The following is a 16,081-nucleotide window of genomic DNA, read 5'->3' as shown; positions in this document are numbered from 1 at the left end:
TCCAGAAGCGGCTTAGAGTCATGCTGGCCACATGACCTGGAAAAACTGTCTGCGGACAAACGCTAGCTCCCTCGGCCTTTAAAGCGAGATGAGCACCGCAATCCCAGAGTCATTCGGGACTGGACTTAATTGTCAGGGGTCCCTTTACCTTTACCTTACTTTCTCCTGATTGTGTGATCTTTAGGAGCAGACAGAAATGTCTTGTTCTGTTCCACTTCTTGATTACCAGTGTTGGGTTTGGGCCCTAATCGATAGGTACTTGCACTAGGCAGCATCTGACTGCATGCAAGAAACTATGCATCTTCTGCTGTGGCACTTGGTGTTGAGTAAAGAAGAAGTTTAGAAGTGGGGCAGAGCTCAAAAAAGTTTTAAGATGATAGGGGAAAATATATTACATGCCATAAAATACTTTAAAATAATTTTTAATGCTCATGGTTTGAAAAGCATTTTGCAGTGGTTTTCATCCTTTTTCCACAACCATCCTATAATGCAGGTCATGGTCTATTGCTCTTACTTTATAGATGAGGAATTGAGACTGAGCTGAGATTTAAACTTTGCTACCCCAGGTCCAATAGATCTATGCAGCCCCTGTAGTCTCAATGCAACATCACTGGCTCCCATAATAGGAAAGGCTGGCATTGAAGAGAGTAAAAGTGAATTGCGATGCAGACAGGAATTAATGCCAAGATTTTTAAAATAAGCATGTGAGGCTAGAGGGTGATTTATGATGGCCACAGAGCAGGCTTTACTGCTTCTGCTGTTAGCACAGAGAAATCCTCTTCTCCACTGATAAGTTAGTTCAGATCATTATTATTTAAATACCTATTCAGGTTAAAAGGGAGGATGAAACGAAATTCATTTCATTTTTCAATTGATCTGCAAATAGCCATGAAAATCAATTTTCTTTTCTGTGTCCAATTAAAACCAACCATTTCCCTAGCTTCAGGTAAATTCGGTCAAAATTAAGCTTGATCTTAAAGGCAGCATGTGATCAGGATCACCCTTTATGTCAGGCGACGGATCAGTATTTGAATGTAGTTGCCACCAGACCCTGGGCATGCCACACTGGCTTTGTAATTTCAGCAGTGTGTGAAGCCAAGAGAAATGCCCTTAAGGGTATGCCACACTTCCATTTAATCATTTCAGCATTCAAAATATTGGCTGTTGTGTAATTGCTGTGAAATCCAGTTATGCAAACTCTAGCTTCTTTCCAAGCTAGAATCTTTACTACTGGAACAGAAGCCAGAATGGTAAGGATTTATTTCCCAGTTTTTCTCTCGACAGTAAATCAGAGAGTTTTGCTGGGAGGAGATGTTGCAGCCAGAAGGGTTGTGGCTCTTCATTTCATCCAGTGGGCATGGGCAAGTTGGCGAATTTATTGCAAATTCTGGCTTGGGGCAGATTTCGTTTCGTTACACTAGTAGGCAATTTGTCTTTTGAAAGTAGGTTATACTCACATTCATCATTTTTCATCCTGGCAAGAACCTGATGTTTTGTAATACCTTGTTGGCAATCTAATGTGGACCAGTGGATTTGATAGGATCGTAGAATTGAAGAGTTGGAAGGAACCATGAGCATCATCTAGTGACCCCCTGCAATGCAGGAATCTTTTTGCCTGACCCATGTTTGGAACCCATTAGATTAAGAGTCTCATGCTCTTTGCTCTGGGATTCTTTAATTCTCACTTAGCCTGATGATTGTGCCTTTTCACAGTATATGGGTATGCCAGAGCTGACTTGCAGCTTGAGAAAATTTCTGACTTGATTTACTTGTTTCATTTAGCTGCTATCTCACCTTATGTATTAATTTTAATTAACTATATTATTTTGGAGGGGTGGTATTATTAAGTTTAATGAAGGTGATACCCAGCTAAGTCATACTCAGAGTAGACCCTTTGAAATCAATAACTTAAGTTACTTAGTATGAAGTACACTCTTATACAGCTGGCATGACTAAGTCCAACTTTCTTTTTCCTGTTTGGAATAATGATAAAATGCCATTTATACGCCCAGTTATTGATACTTGGGGGAAATGGTTTATGCATCTTTGGTTGTATTTTTAACAGGCTTTTTCTCAGTGTGAGAAGATGTTTGTGGTGCTGGGCAGCCCTTTGGGAAGAATTGAGATATTTGGATGCAAGCTGGGGGTCCATGAAATCCACCTGGAGGAAAATGCTGTGCTACAAAATGGGTAAGCTTGTGTTCCACTGATTATTTTTTCATATACGCGTGTTAAAAGTTTTTTTTAAGCCTTTCATATAATTGGAATGAAAAGTATTTACTAATTTACTGCTATAGCTTTGCAATGTTCACTTTAATGTTTTTATTTTAAAAGATCTCATCCTTATGAGTGTTGTGGCTTGAAACTATTGACTATTCTAGCTTGATGCGTTGGCACTGACTGCAGAACGAGTCCAAGACTTTATTGTTGTTATTCCTTAACATTAAAAAATAGGGTGATGATTGAGAGTCTATAAATCCTACCACTAGAGAATGGATATGGCAAGGCAAGCAGAGCACAAGGTCAGGAAACGTCCCTGTCCATTTTTCAGTCATGGAAGAAGTGGGGAGGTGGCTTCCCTTCTCATGTATTGGGCTTGGAGAGACTGAGAAAGCAGACAGAACTTCCATAGCTGGCTAGGCATAGTTCCAATAGGCAAACTCAGTGTAGCACCTCCCAAGGGTTGGGACTCTCCCTGATATTGCCCTGAGACATGAAGACCTTGGGAAATATGACTGCATTCGGTGTGTCTCTCAAGTCCAAATCAGGGGTGGTATCCTGCTCCTGCAGAGGCTGGAGGTGGTAACAGCGGTGGTGGAAAGTACAGATTTCTGTCTCCCTTTTTGACAAGGAACCAATGCAAAAGCTACGATTGGGCTACCCTAGTGAAAACCTACACAGCAGACGCAGTTCTTTATCCCTATATGTCTTTCTGTGCAAGCACTGTTGCGAGTGGCTAACCAGGCTGTACAGATTCATGAAATGCTACTAGTGTACATGTGCAATGAGGACAATAGAGACTTTCGATTCATTGTGTCCTTTCAGAGGATTACGGTGGAATCGGTTAGCCACCTACCAAAACTAGGGTTGCTACAATATTAAACTCTACAATATACAGTACATACAGCTTTTCCTCTCCTTGGAAGTCACAGTTGCTTGTCTCTTCCCAGGAACATACCTGGCCCCATCATGTTTGTTATCTCTGCCACACACCTAACTTGGGGGCTTGTAGACTGCTGGTTCTAAACTTGTGATAACATATTGTTTTTTTAAATAGGCCTGGCTAATAGGAGGATGAAACTGTGATCTGTGTGAGTGTTGGTAGGGTTGCTGTTGGAAATGCTCCTGGGCACCGGGCAGAGTTGTGACTGTGTGGGGAGGCAAAAGAAATACCAAAAGGACATTCATGATGACAAGGAAAGGAACAAGGGGGAAACAGTGACGTTTGGTGATAGGAAAACTGGTAGCAGCGGGCGCTGTGTGTGTACATGTTGCTGGGTATATGTGAGTTTTGCTGTGTTGATTTTGGGCCCAGGAAATGTGGCCACCCAGCATCTGACTTTCTTGCTGTGACTTTCTTCATGGTACATAATTCTGTATTTCTCAGAAGTAGCTAAAATTTTGTTTTAGTGAAAGTATTGTATACAGTTGTATAGAATATATCTGATCCAGACTGTGTATTTCCCCCAGCTTTTGCTTCTACAGCACAAACAGACAGAGGGCCTCAGTAGGTCAGTACATTTTCCAACGTCCTTACCTTAAAGTAATTCCACTGGTTTTCTGAGCCTCTCAGTTAATAGGAAATTATAAAAGAAAGAAAAACACCAGCACAGCAACTTGGTCTTGATAGGGATTGCCACACAGTCTAATTCGATTGCATGAGTTTCAGTCAATTTCATTAAATTTGCATAAATTCTCCAGTGTATAAAATAGTAACTCCAAAGGGGAAATCATTCTTCCCCTGTGTTTGGATGATGTATTCATGCCACTTGGGGGGGATACCTATGGTGCCTGATACGACACATACATGCATGGCGTCATGTGTGAAAGGAGGTTGTTAGCCACATAGAAGTTGTTAGCCACATAGACGTTTGTGAATGCTTAAAACATTATTAATAGTGGGGAGAAGAGTGCCCCTGATTTGTTCCTCCTGACACCACTCACCCCCATTCATTGCTATCTGGTGGAAGACAGGCTTTTTTCCTCTAGCTCTCTCACCTAGCCACCTACTCTCAGGTATTACCAGTGTTGGAGCTGCACTGATCACGGAAATCTTTTTTTTTAATTGATCAAAGCATGTTTAATTGGTGGATAGATTTATTGAATAACATTGGAGCTCTACACAGATATCAAAAGTAGATGTAACCCCTGCTCCCCAAGTCTCTCTCTCCTCCATTTCCCCCCTGAACATTCACAACTGTAATTATAAGTAATAAGTGACTAAATGCCACACAGAGCTTTTACAAGTACCTATACTAATGGAATGAATGTGTGTATATATATATATATATATATATCTCCTCCCCTACAGTCGCTTCTGCTAACAGTTTCAAAATGCATCCTGTTTTATCTTTCTAATGGCAAAGACCTAAACGATTTAACACTATTCATAAATATCTGGGCTGAAATGTATCGTTTAATCTCTTCCTCTTGTTGATAGGAAACAGTTGTTAAAATATCTAGGATCATTATCTTTGAAAGAACAAAATAATAAAAAGGGCCCAGAGTCTCCTTTTCTCTTGTTTTAAAAACTGGCTAGTAAACATTGTAATAAGAACATTGGGAAAGCACACACACACAAAAAACCACCATAAAAAAATTAATGGACTCCTGTCAGACAGAATTATAATGAATACAAGTACGGTTATAAATGCTTTGTGCTCAACAGTCACAGAGGTATTTTGCATCATGCTGCATGTTGTAACCAGTTTGTATTCAGTGGCATAGGAAGGGTGGGGTGTAGGGGGTGCTCTGCCCCAGGTTCCAGGGAGGTGACACTCCCCGGCCCCGCCGCCCGGCACCCCGTCCGTGCTTCTTTACGGACGGGGCAGCCCCACGACCCACCGCTCGCTTGCCAACTCACAGCAGCGCCGTCCGGATCCACTATGCATGCCTGGAAATTCCGGGCATGCACGGTGCATCCGACGCACCGTGGTGTCACGGTGCACACGTCATGACACCCCACCCCCAGGGGGGTGCCTCCGCACCGGGCAGCGCAGAGGCTTCCTCCGCCACTGTTTGTATTACTGTATATATATTTTTAACCTGGGTCTTTCAGTTTAGCGTTGGAATCCTAGAAGATGGCAATATGAGGCATCCCTTTTTGGAGGCGGGGCGGGCAGAGTATCCAAATGCAATGACTCCGAGGGTCATCCATTGCTACAAGTTACTTCCATTCCCCCGTACTAAGAGTGGCATTTGGTAAATTTATATGGAAAAAGTAAGTAAAAATCAATCCCCCCCAAAATTGTTTGAGATTTTGTCCTTTTCAAAATGAGGTTATCTGAATGGTGATAAAATAATAAGGGTACATTAATCACGTTCTTCCTGTATAAATAAGAATAATATATAAAGAACATAAACATCCTCTGTTTTACCTAATTTGGTTTGAAGCTTTATGATAAAGGCTAATAGAATAATAATGTTGTATAATAGAATAATAATGTTAAACTGAAGTCCCTGTGTGAACACATGCCAGTTACTTTAAGGCTCAGTTTTATTTTTGTAGCTGCACTCACTGATTTAGATGTCCTTGTCACCCAATTATTTCAATCATTAACAAAATGCAGTAAGATTTTTTATGGTGCAACTCTGAAAATCACTGCAGAAATGTTTTCAGGAATTCTTTGCAAATCATCATTACTTCGTTTTTATTGTTAAATAATGCTTCATTTTATAAACAACCCCTCCATAGTAGTAGCACTGAAGGTTGTGTGCGCCTTTGGCCTGATAAATCACTTTTCATTTCAGCAAGTCAGTAGCAGAGCAGAATCTTCTGTGTGTGTAGTGCGTTTTAATGACCAAGGGATTATAAGTCTTGCAATGCCTGCTCCTGATGGAATCCATGTTATTACTTTTAAATCTTCTTATCCTGTGCCTTCTTCCAGAAAGTCATCTTACCCTCCCTAGTTGGTTGGAGTAGATGAAGCATTTAGAAAGCTCTCACTCCAAGTCTCCTTGTTTGTGACACAAGGGAGTCTTCAGCACTCGTGAATGAACATCAACTAAACCTTCTAAAAGTGGAGCAAACATTGATTTTGCTCCAAAGATGTCTTTATGCACATAGTGAAAGAGGTGGGAACCATGTGCATGGAGTGTCTCATTTGAGGTGGCTACAGAACTTCAAATTTTGTTCACAAAAATATTCAGGGTTTTTGTTTTGCTTTTACTGGTTGTGGTGTTTCAAAATGTGTAGATTAACTTGTGGAGAACCAGTGAGGTGTGATCCTCATCTTTGACCCACTTTCATCAACACGAATCATGGGTCCTGCTCTTTGTTGTTTGTTTGTCATCTCATATATACTAATAGTGAACTCTGTTCACAGAATGCCAGTCCTTATGAATTAAAAATGGCAACACCCACACACCAGGTGCAAAAGTATTAGCAGGTTTGTAGAAATGCAAAATCAGAAGGACAAATAGAAAACAAAAGCCCAAACCTAAAGGATGGGAAAATAACCCAAAGAAGCCCAGTGGGGCTGGGGATCCCCATTGAGCATAGGCTGCCTGTTAAGAAGGTGAACAAATGAAAAGTTGAGGAATTGAATGACTGGAAACCTGAGTAAGAGCACTCAACACAGCAGCATGTATTCTGTAATTCTCCTGGCTGTGCATTTCACTTTTCCTTCCATTCTCCCTCTGATTTATTTTGTTGATGGTGATTATTTAAAAAAACACACAATGTCATATCATGAAAGTGTATTGCATATTTTATTATTGTAAGCAGCTTTGTGACCTCCCTGGTGAAGAGCAGTGTTTGTGTATATGTGTATATAGTGCAGCAAGAAAAGTTGTGCCTCTGAGATGTTATACTAGTGGAGACCAATAGTCAAATGAAATGGAAAAACCTCGATGATGGCTTGGACCAGGCAAGTTTACAATGAGGATAAGATTCTTGGCAGAATAGTGGCACACAATTGTGGGTTGGTACTAACTTCCCTGCAAAATATGGTCTGAAGCTCAACATAAAAATAAACAAAAACAAAGATCATGGCCACTGGTCCCATCACCTCCTGGCAAATAGAAGGGGAAGAAATGGAGGCATTGAGAGATTTTACTTTCTTGGGCTCCATGATCACTGCAGACAGTGACAGCAGTCACGAAATTAAAAGACGCCTGCTTCTTGGGAGGAAAGCAATGACAAACCTTGCCAACAAAGGTCCGTATAGTTAAAGCTATGGTTTTCCCAGTAGTAATGTATGGAAGTGAGAGCTGGACCATAAAGAGGACTGATTGCCGAAGAATTGATGCTTTTGAATTATGGTGCTGGAGGAGACTCTTGAGAGTCCCATGGACTGCAAGAAGATCAAATTTATCCATCCTTAAAGAAATCAGCCCTGTGTGCTCACTGGAAGGACAGATCCTGAAGTTGAGGCTCCAGTACTTTGGCCACCTCATGAGAAGAGAAGACTCCCTGGAAAAGACCCTGATGTTGGGAAAGATGGAGGGCACAAGGAGAAGGGGACGACAGAGGATGAGATGGTTGGACAGTGTTGTCGAAGCGACTAGCATGAGTTTGGCCAAACTGCGGGAGGCAGGGAAGGATAGGCGTGCCTGGCGTGCTCTGGTCCATGTAGTCACGAAGAGTCGGACACGACTGAACGACTGAACAACGAACTTCCCAATGTCGCTTCACCAACTACTAGTGCCATTTGTATGCAAGGTACCTTGCTACTTGAACTTCCTTTAGTCTTTGTACTATGATTACAAGTTCCTGTTTTTAATCTGGACATCTGTATCTATGATTTCTGGCCTATTATAACAATTATCTGGAGCACGGTATGTATTGCATTGCAGGTTGTCCCATGCTTGCTATTAGTTGAAAAAGGGGTGAAAGCCTTGGAAAATGCCATATAAGTTTCTGTGGATTATGTAGGCAGTGTTTAGTAGTTTTCTTTTATGTTTAGTAGTTCTAGCTTTTATGCCCTTATGAAGCTTTTTGAGTTGAGATATGAAAAAGTAAAGGCTTCTGTACATTAATGAGTGCAACTAGAGGTATATGTAATAGGTGATATTCAAAAGCTATCTTTAGAAAATACTCTGGTGTTTGTACTCTTTTTATTTTTCAAATGGAAAAGGTTTAGATATTAAAATGCAGCTTCTTTGTAATAGCTGGTTAGGTAGGGGCCTACCACTTTTCTTAGGATGCAACTGAATACCAAAAGTATGTGTTTTAGAGAAATATTACTTCCCCCTGCTAGAAATATCCAGACATCAATCTCTATTTCAGCAGATTCAATGGATATGGCAGGAAGAGTTATTATATACTATGATCCTCCTTTTATTAAAAATAAACTGGGCTAGTTTTTCTCCTGATGGCTTTTCAGGTGATAACTATAGGATTGTTTATACTTATAGCTAGATGATCAGAAGTGTTGGGGGGGGGGGGTGCACACACAACGTTTCGCTGGAGGAAACGTTTTTTAAAAGCTCAGCAAGGGGGGAAAGTTTCCCAATCCTGTTAAGAACGCATATAGTCTTTTAGACTGTGACCTTTCCATATCTGCTTGTACTTTTCTGCATTATGTTTACAGATGGTAGATTATTCTGCATGTGTGTTGAGTAAATTATGATTCTGGCATGCACATGCATTTAAAATCCAGAATAATCCAATATAAATCTGTCTTAACAGTTAGCCTTTCTCTCAAAAAAATTATACACTATGTGGATTTAGTGGTGGTTGTTGTGGAGCCTGTTAGCCTTGGAATCAAAGGACAAGTTTTAAGAAGTAGTAGATAAGTTTTATTTATTACTTATTTTTATTTCGTAAAATTTATATATTGCTTGATTGTAATAAAATATCTCACATCTGTGATTGTTGCACGACTTCAGACACGTGTCAATCCAAAGCAGGGCCCTCTAGAAAATCCAGGTAATTCTGTAGGGCATGGTGTACCACATTTTCTGTTCAGTTTAATTGAAGGCACATAGCACAAAGGATCCAACCCATTATAGAGTTTTCCTAAACATGGCAGGGAATATTGTTTACATCAGATTATTGTTTGACCAATGGAATGTTACAAACTGAATATTCTCTTGATTTAGGGCCTGTGTTTCCTAAACGTTGTCCCTACAAGGTGATTTTGGTTTTAATCTCTCTAATCTAGACCAGAAGTTCGAACCTGCATTTCTAGCAGACTATTCACCTGCTTTTGTTAACAAAAATGCACACACACTGCTTGGAAAGAGAATTGAATGGGATAAGACACATTATTTTGAAATAGGACAATCCTTAATTGACTTGTTAATTGATGTATCAAATGAAATTGAAGAGTTAAATATTTTATGAGAGATATGTAATTGTGCATGTAGTATTTATTTCCTTCACAGAAGAAGTCTTATAAAATTTAGCTTTTTTCATTAATGTATGTAAAAATATTAAAAGCTTTTGTATATTGCATTAAAAACTTATGTCGGCTGCCCTGCATTTTCCTATTTATTAAAACTTTTCAAGCAGTAAAAACATTTTACTTGTTAATGAGGGGAAGTGGGGAAATTAATGAAAGAGCTTGGATTCTCCAAGATGTCTCCTTTTAACCATGCACAACCAGCTCTCTTTCCCCCCACTCTATGTAGTTTAATTTCTGTGTTAGGGTTCAGTAAGCAAATGCAAATAGATGTAATGATTTGCATCAGTAGATTACGTCTCAGTTTAATATCCTCGGATATTTTGGTCAAGGACTTTTTTTCTTTGTTAGATTGGCAATGTTTTCCTACAGTAAAAATTTATAATTGCAACATTTATGCTCAAAGTCCCATACATACCGTATATCACTTTCCAATATCAGGGTGCTGGGTTACTACAGTTTCTACAGTTAATAGAGGCTCCTATTAAATAATGATAGTTCACTGATATTTAGGCATTTAATGTCTGCATTTAATGTGCTAGGCGTTTAATGTTTCCATTTATTTAATACCCCCCCCCCATTCTTACAACTTTGTCAAACATACCCTGATGGGGACTTTTTCTTAGAACATGGCCCAGAAAAAATGGTGATGTTCACACCATATATTGGGTTTAGTCACTAAGCAGGACGCCATTTCTAAGTTGTTTCAGGATTTTTATTTTTATTTTGCTTGCTGGAACCCCTTCTGGCTGTCATCTGTCTAAGACGATGCTTGCTTTGGATAGATTGGTATCTTGGAAGGCTCTCATTTGAAAAAAGAATCCTTCACAGGTGAAATATATGCAGTGAATGAAAGACCATCAACTGGAAACATAGTGGGGACTGAGTTCAAAGCTGGAGTCTTCTTGGCAGTAGACTTTGTAATGACCAAGGTCTACTGTCTCACATGGCCAACCTGTGCAGATTTACTTGTCCTGTAAATCTGAACAAAGAAGCAGCAGCCCATTCTAGGAGAAAGAGGAACAAGGAGGAGCTACTTTGTTTTTGTCCATTGGAGGTTTTTGAAAGAGTGTGTATGTACATGATTTCATAAAGTGTACATGAATCCAAAAATAATAATCTCTTGTGGTTAATTGTTTAGAGGTGCTATGAACTACAGATACTACAAATACTTATTGAGTAGATTTTCTCAGACTCTCAAGTTCATATTAGTATGAAAGTGCTTTAGTTGGATTATGCTTAATGAGAAGAAAATGTATTTCCTTCTATCATGTCTTTTCACCCACCCTCCCACACAGGTCTTCTGACTGAAATATCTGATGTTCCTTAAGACTGTTTTCATAGTTTGCATTTCTCTATAGTGTTTAGGATTGACGAGTCATCCTTTGCTAAGCAGCTTTTGTTGTTTATCCATCTATACAACCATATTCCTTTTAATCCTTCCATTCCTCATCTCTACCATCGTTGATTTCTTTGACTCTCTTCAGTCAGTTGCTAGATTGAGGATGCCTGCAGAAAGACTTGTTTTGATGGATCCATTAAGGGATGGACTTTTGTTGTCTTCCCTCTGAAAAATTTGTATTTAGTTTTCCAATCATTCTATGCTATTGCAAAGAGCCAAGTACAAGGAAGTTCATTATTTTTCATATTTTTGGAAACCAGATAACCAGTGTCCTGAAAAGTTGCAAAAAATAGTTACTATATAGTTTATATAAAACACTGGAAAGGTTTTTTATAACCTTATTTTCCTAGTGTAAGAAATGTTGAAGGTGGCTTCTTCTGCCCTTAGGATATAGTGGCCTAGGAAATCATTCATTTCCAACACTACTTTGTCACTTGCTATTTACATTTAATGACCCACCGCTATGAATTTTATATCCTGACTCCTTATTAAAGCACAATATGTGCAAAGATAGATTTTTAATTAGCAAAAATAGTATGAGCATCAATGACAACAATACAAAAACTGATTGACAAGTCTGGCAGGTTTATTAGCAGTAAAATCAATTGGGGAAAACTCAGCTTGATGGCTGCCAAGTAAAGAGAGATAGCTAATTAAAAATACTGCACAATTTATAGTTTATGACATGATGAAATATTTGGGAATTAAATTGATGTTAGAACAGTAGCACTGTATTTCTAGTAAGAATCTCACATAAGAAAATCTAGAAATAGAACACAAATGAGATCTCTTAGATTGTTAAATAACCAAGGCACATAATTTCTTTTACCAAAATGTTTCCATATAACTCTGCTTGGGGACTGTGAAGTAGATGTGTAGCATTTTTTGCCACCTCATACCATTTATATCACACTGCCTAAACTTGCAGTGTACAACCGCCTATCAGAAGTACATTTGTGATCTGTTTATCCACAGGTTTCTCACACATTGCGTGTGCGAGACAGGCCAGGGGAAACACCTTTTTACTAGTCCAGCTTGTAGCATCTTAATGGACAACAAACACACAGAGGATATCCCACTGTGGTCGTGGGTTCCAACTAAAATGTTGCCACAATCCCTATGGGCAACTTTTATACTTTCCAGGCAACAGGGTTTGCCCCTGTCTCATCAGGAGTGCTTTATAATGATGATAATAAATAGCCTATCATCGACATCATTATTAATCTTCATGATTATTAAGTCATTTATATACTGACTTTTAATATTTTTAGAACCATGTTACAGTTCAGTAATGAAATAATTTGTAACACGAAATAAACAGCAAGAGATTGAAAACAACAGCTTTAACGCTCATGCCGGAAAGATATGGTGAAACAGAAATATTTTCATTTACTGCTCCCCTAAAATGACCAGTGGCAGAGATTTTGTTTTTTTCCCTCAGAAGAGAATTCCATAAACAAGGAGCCATCATGGGAAATAATCTGTTTCTGGAATATTATAGTATTATATTAGTATTTCTGAAGGTAAGCATTTATATGAGAGAACATGTCCCCCCCCCCAAATACAGGTGAGTCTCAGCTTACACAGGGGTTGCATTCTGGGCAGAGTGCGTAAAGTTAAAATTGCATAAAGTCAAAACACATTGGGTACAGTGGTGGGTGAAATTGCCAAAATCTTTTTTCCACTCCTCCTTTACATTCATTCACAACCACGTAAAGCTGAATGTGTGCAAGTTAAATACGTATAAGTTGCAAGTTACCTGCACAGGACACCTGATTTTAAGGCTTTTGGAAGGCTGTGCAACCTTTCCTCCTGAGTAACACCCACATAATAAGTAATAGTTTCAACATATAGCTCAGTTGGTAGAGCATGAGACTCTTGATCTTAGGGTCATGGGTTTGAGCTAAAGAATCCTGCAATGTAGGAGGTTGGATTTGATGACCCTCATAGTTCCTTCCAACTCAGTTCACGTCCATTCAGATTCATAGAATTGTATTCTGTGATTTTGAATGGATGTGAACTGTTCTCAAAACAAGAGCAGCTACAGGCAAGTAACTTTATTCTGTTGCAGATGGCTGTTTCACCTGCTCATAATTATGGTATTAATGCTGTTGTACTTCAGCATGTGACAGACCTGACTCAAAGAAAAATCTACACAGAGAAGAGCTGTAATGTGAATATGTTATGTCTTGTGTTAAACATAAGACATTTGCTTTCTCAGCTTTCCTCAAATTCTGATAATTTGGATAAGACAAGTTAATTGCACCCAAACCTCAACAAGAGAGCTAACAACGTACTACCTCTGTGCTTTATGTATAATTAAAACTCTTCCGTTCCCCCCCCCCCCGGGATGATTCATTCTCTTGCTGGATGTGCTGCCATTCTGCCCCTGCAATCGTTCATAATTTTAGGATTTTCTTTTTTTATGTCCTGTGATACAACCAATTCAGGAGAAAGTTAATACGTTTTCTAGTTTTGAAGCTTCAAATACATTAATGGTATAATTTTTATTTGCTTGGTACTGTCATATTTTGTATTGAAGTAATGTTCATATTACATGGTCTTCCTACAAGTTTTGTAAAAAAAAATGTTAATAAGATAAAGATTTGACATAAGCAGCTTTTGAAACTCCCATTGTTCTAGGTGCGTTTTACAGCAGGCAATTTCATTAGCGCGAGCAGTTTCTGAGCTCTGGGCGCAATACTACACCTAAGATTTCAGATTAAAACTGCACAGTGGAAGGGAAGGAGAAACTTTTCCTGCCTCCCCACTTCCAGCCACTCTCTGAAGACTGGAAAAAGACCCTGTTAAGAATATTAGGGGATGGGGACAGCATGGCTTTGTTTTTCTGTCTTCAGATGAGGACTAGACCATGTGAAAAATGAACATAAGATTTTAGCTGCAGTTCATTCATTTTCAGCTTTGTACTCTTGTAAAAAGGGCACCTAGACATTCCATTGTTGTGCCCTTAACCTATGATTAAGGTGCTATTTAGTTTCATATCTCAATTTCTAACACTGCACATAAGATATTGAAAAAAACAAGCTGTTGTGTGAACATATATTGTATAGATAGTGCCTGTTCGAGTTTAAGTTTGTGATAACACTATCTACCTTTCTGCCTAGTTCCTATTCATTTATTCCTAAATTACAACTTCAGTGAACTCTTCCCCAGTTTTACTCTGACTTGTTCTGTGAGGAGATGCTTGGAGGAGATACTGATTTGCATACATGTGTAACATCTTCACGATAACCTCATTTCCGTTGAGCCATCCCACCCACTTGTGTGTTGAAGCTGGTCTCTGTTTTTCTTAGATTTGTTGCTAGCTGCAATTTCTGTTGGTCATGGTTGGGGTCCTCTATCAAGTCTTGTAGGTCACATGTGTTCTCTGTTTGCAAGGAAATATTGCTTGTAACTCTTGAAGTTGTTCAGCCGCTCTTCATTTATGCAGATATCCTCTGGGTTTTAAGATTTATATCTCGGTGTGAAATGGAGAATATGTTCAGGAGTATGACAGCATGTCTTTCAGAAACTTGCTTGTTTGTCTTTCTTAAAATAGCCTTTTCTTAATGGTAGGCTAGAAATGGCAATGACAAACTGAAACTGCATATTCTGAAGAGAAGAAAATCCTAAATGTTTGCAAAATACTTTTCTCATGGGTACAATATATAAAGTGTAATATATAAAGTGGAAACATTATAAAGCAAAAGGCTGTAGAAACAAGTTTCTAGCTTTTCCTACTATGAGTACACTACATCTCAGAGGCTTTAGACTTTTATAGACTTTCGGATAGGAATTTTAATTTGAGGTGTAAAACACAGCCCAGATTTCTGTTCCTTAGGAGTAAGTCATATTGAAATCCATGACGGTCGCAGAAGCAGTTGGTTAGGCATGTCCATAACTAACATCAAGTTTACAATGCTGAATTCATCCATGTAACTTCTCTTTAGAAGACTTAATTTAAGAACACCCTATTAATTAAATCATTTTATTGAAATATTCTGACTAAAACACTGCGTCAAGTTTGTTCTTGGTAACCCTACATGTCAAGTACAAAGCTGAAGTGAAGAAATGCAGCCCTTGGGGTGATCTCTGTCCTATATTCTAACTTTGCCATTAGGGCAGTTGAACCTGCATGACAGATGCAGCAAAATATCTTTGTGGGCAGAAATTGGTTGGCTATTTCAAATCATTATATGAGTTCTACTTCCTTTACCTCTTCTAGCCACATACTTTGCTCTTCTCTGCCCAGGTTTTACATTGCATCTCAGGATTCCCCCCCCCCTTCTATTATTTTTTCTCATTTATTTGTAGCATTCCATCTTCTAACTTTTGTTTTCATAAGATTTCAATTTTATTAGTTTGCTGTCTTCTCAGACCTATACTTCTAGATTCCCAGGTTCTTTTTTTTGGGGGGGGGGACACGCTCCTTAGTAGGATCAAAGCTGCTCAACCAATTGCTGCCAGAAGCTTCACTGCCACCACTAATTATTATATTAGTTCTGTCATTTGACTTCAATAGGAGCAAGTTTATCTAAGGTATTGAAAGTGGCACAAGGAGGACAACACTAGGTTCCAACCTTTTCTTGCTCACAGATTGCTCTTGTTCAATCACGTTCAATCTTCGTGAATCACAAGCATAGGTCAACTTACAGATGCTCATTTGCTGTAAGAGTAGAATATTCTTTACCTATATATTTTATTCTGGGGAGTACTATTTTGTGTGTAGTCTTGTTTTACTGACAGTAAAGCTGATTAGTGATGTCTTATAAACCACCATTGCTCTAATACTGAACACCTGAGATTTAAGAGCTACACAGATTCATATTAGAAATCATTTTAATCTACACCGTTACTGGGTGGGTTGTTTTTTTTTCCTGAGGATGCTCTGATACTTCTGATATGTACATTTGCAGGATAGTTCAGTAGCAATAATCTTTTGCTACAGTCACCCTTGAGGAAGAATGACTTAAGTTTCTAGGAACAAAAATGAGGGTGGATGGGAGATAAGTCAATGGGAAATAAGTCAATGTGGGTAGCCTTAGATTTGCTGGATTGTCTAACTGTGGCTGCTAACATATTCCCTTTTCAGATTAATACTAATTACATTGTT

At 38.8% G+C, this 16,081-nt stretch overlaps 1 protein-coding gene across 1 annotated transcript in view; it reads left to right on the top strand.

Annotated features, from left to right (window-relative positions):
- The window catches only part of MGMT (O-6-methylguanine-DNA methyltransferase), a 159,747-nt gene that overhangs the window by 17,729 nt on the left and 125,937 nt on the right, over positions 1 to 16,081 (top strand). The window contains exon 2 of the mRNA XM_033149405.1: positions 2,066 to 2,190. Within this exon, the coding sequence (XP_033005296.1) occupies positions 2,066 to 2,190 (125 nt within the window). The remainder of the gene's footprint in view (positions 1 to 2,065; positions 2,191 to 16,081) is intronic.

The sequence above is a fragment of the Lacerta agilis genome, chromosome 5, assembly GCF_009819535.1.
Source record: "Lacerta agilis isolate rLacAgi1 chromosome 5, rLacAgi1.pri, whole genome shotgun sequence".
NCBI lineage: Eukaryota > Metazoa > Chordata > Lepidosauria > Squamata > Lacertidae > Lacerta > Lacerta agilis.
Note: the sequence above shows the minus strand (reverse complement) of the source record. Positions and strands in the feature narration are given on the sequence as shown.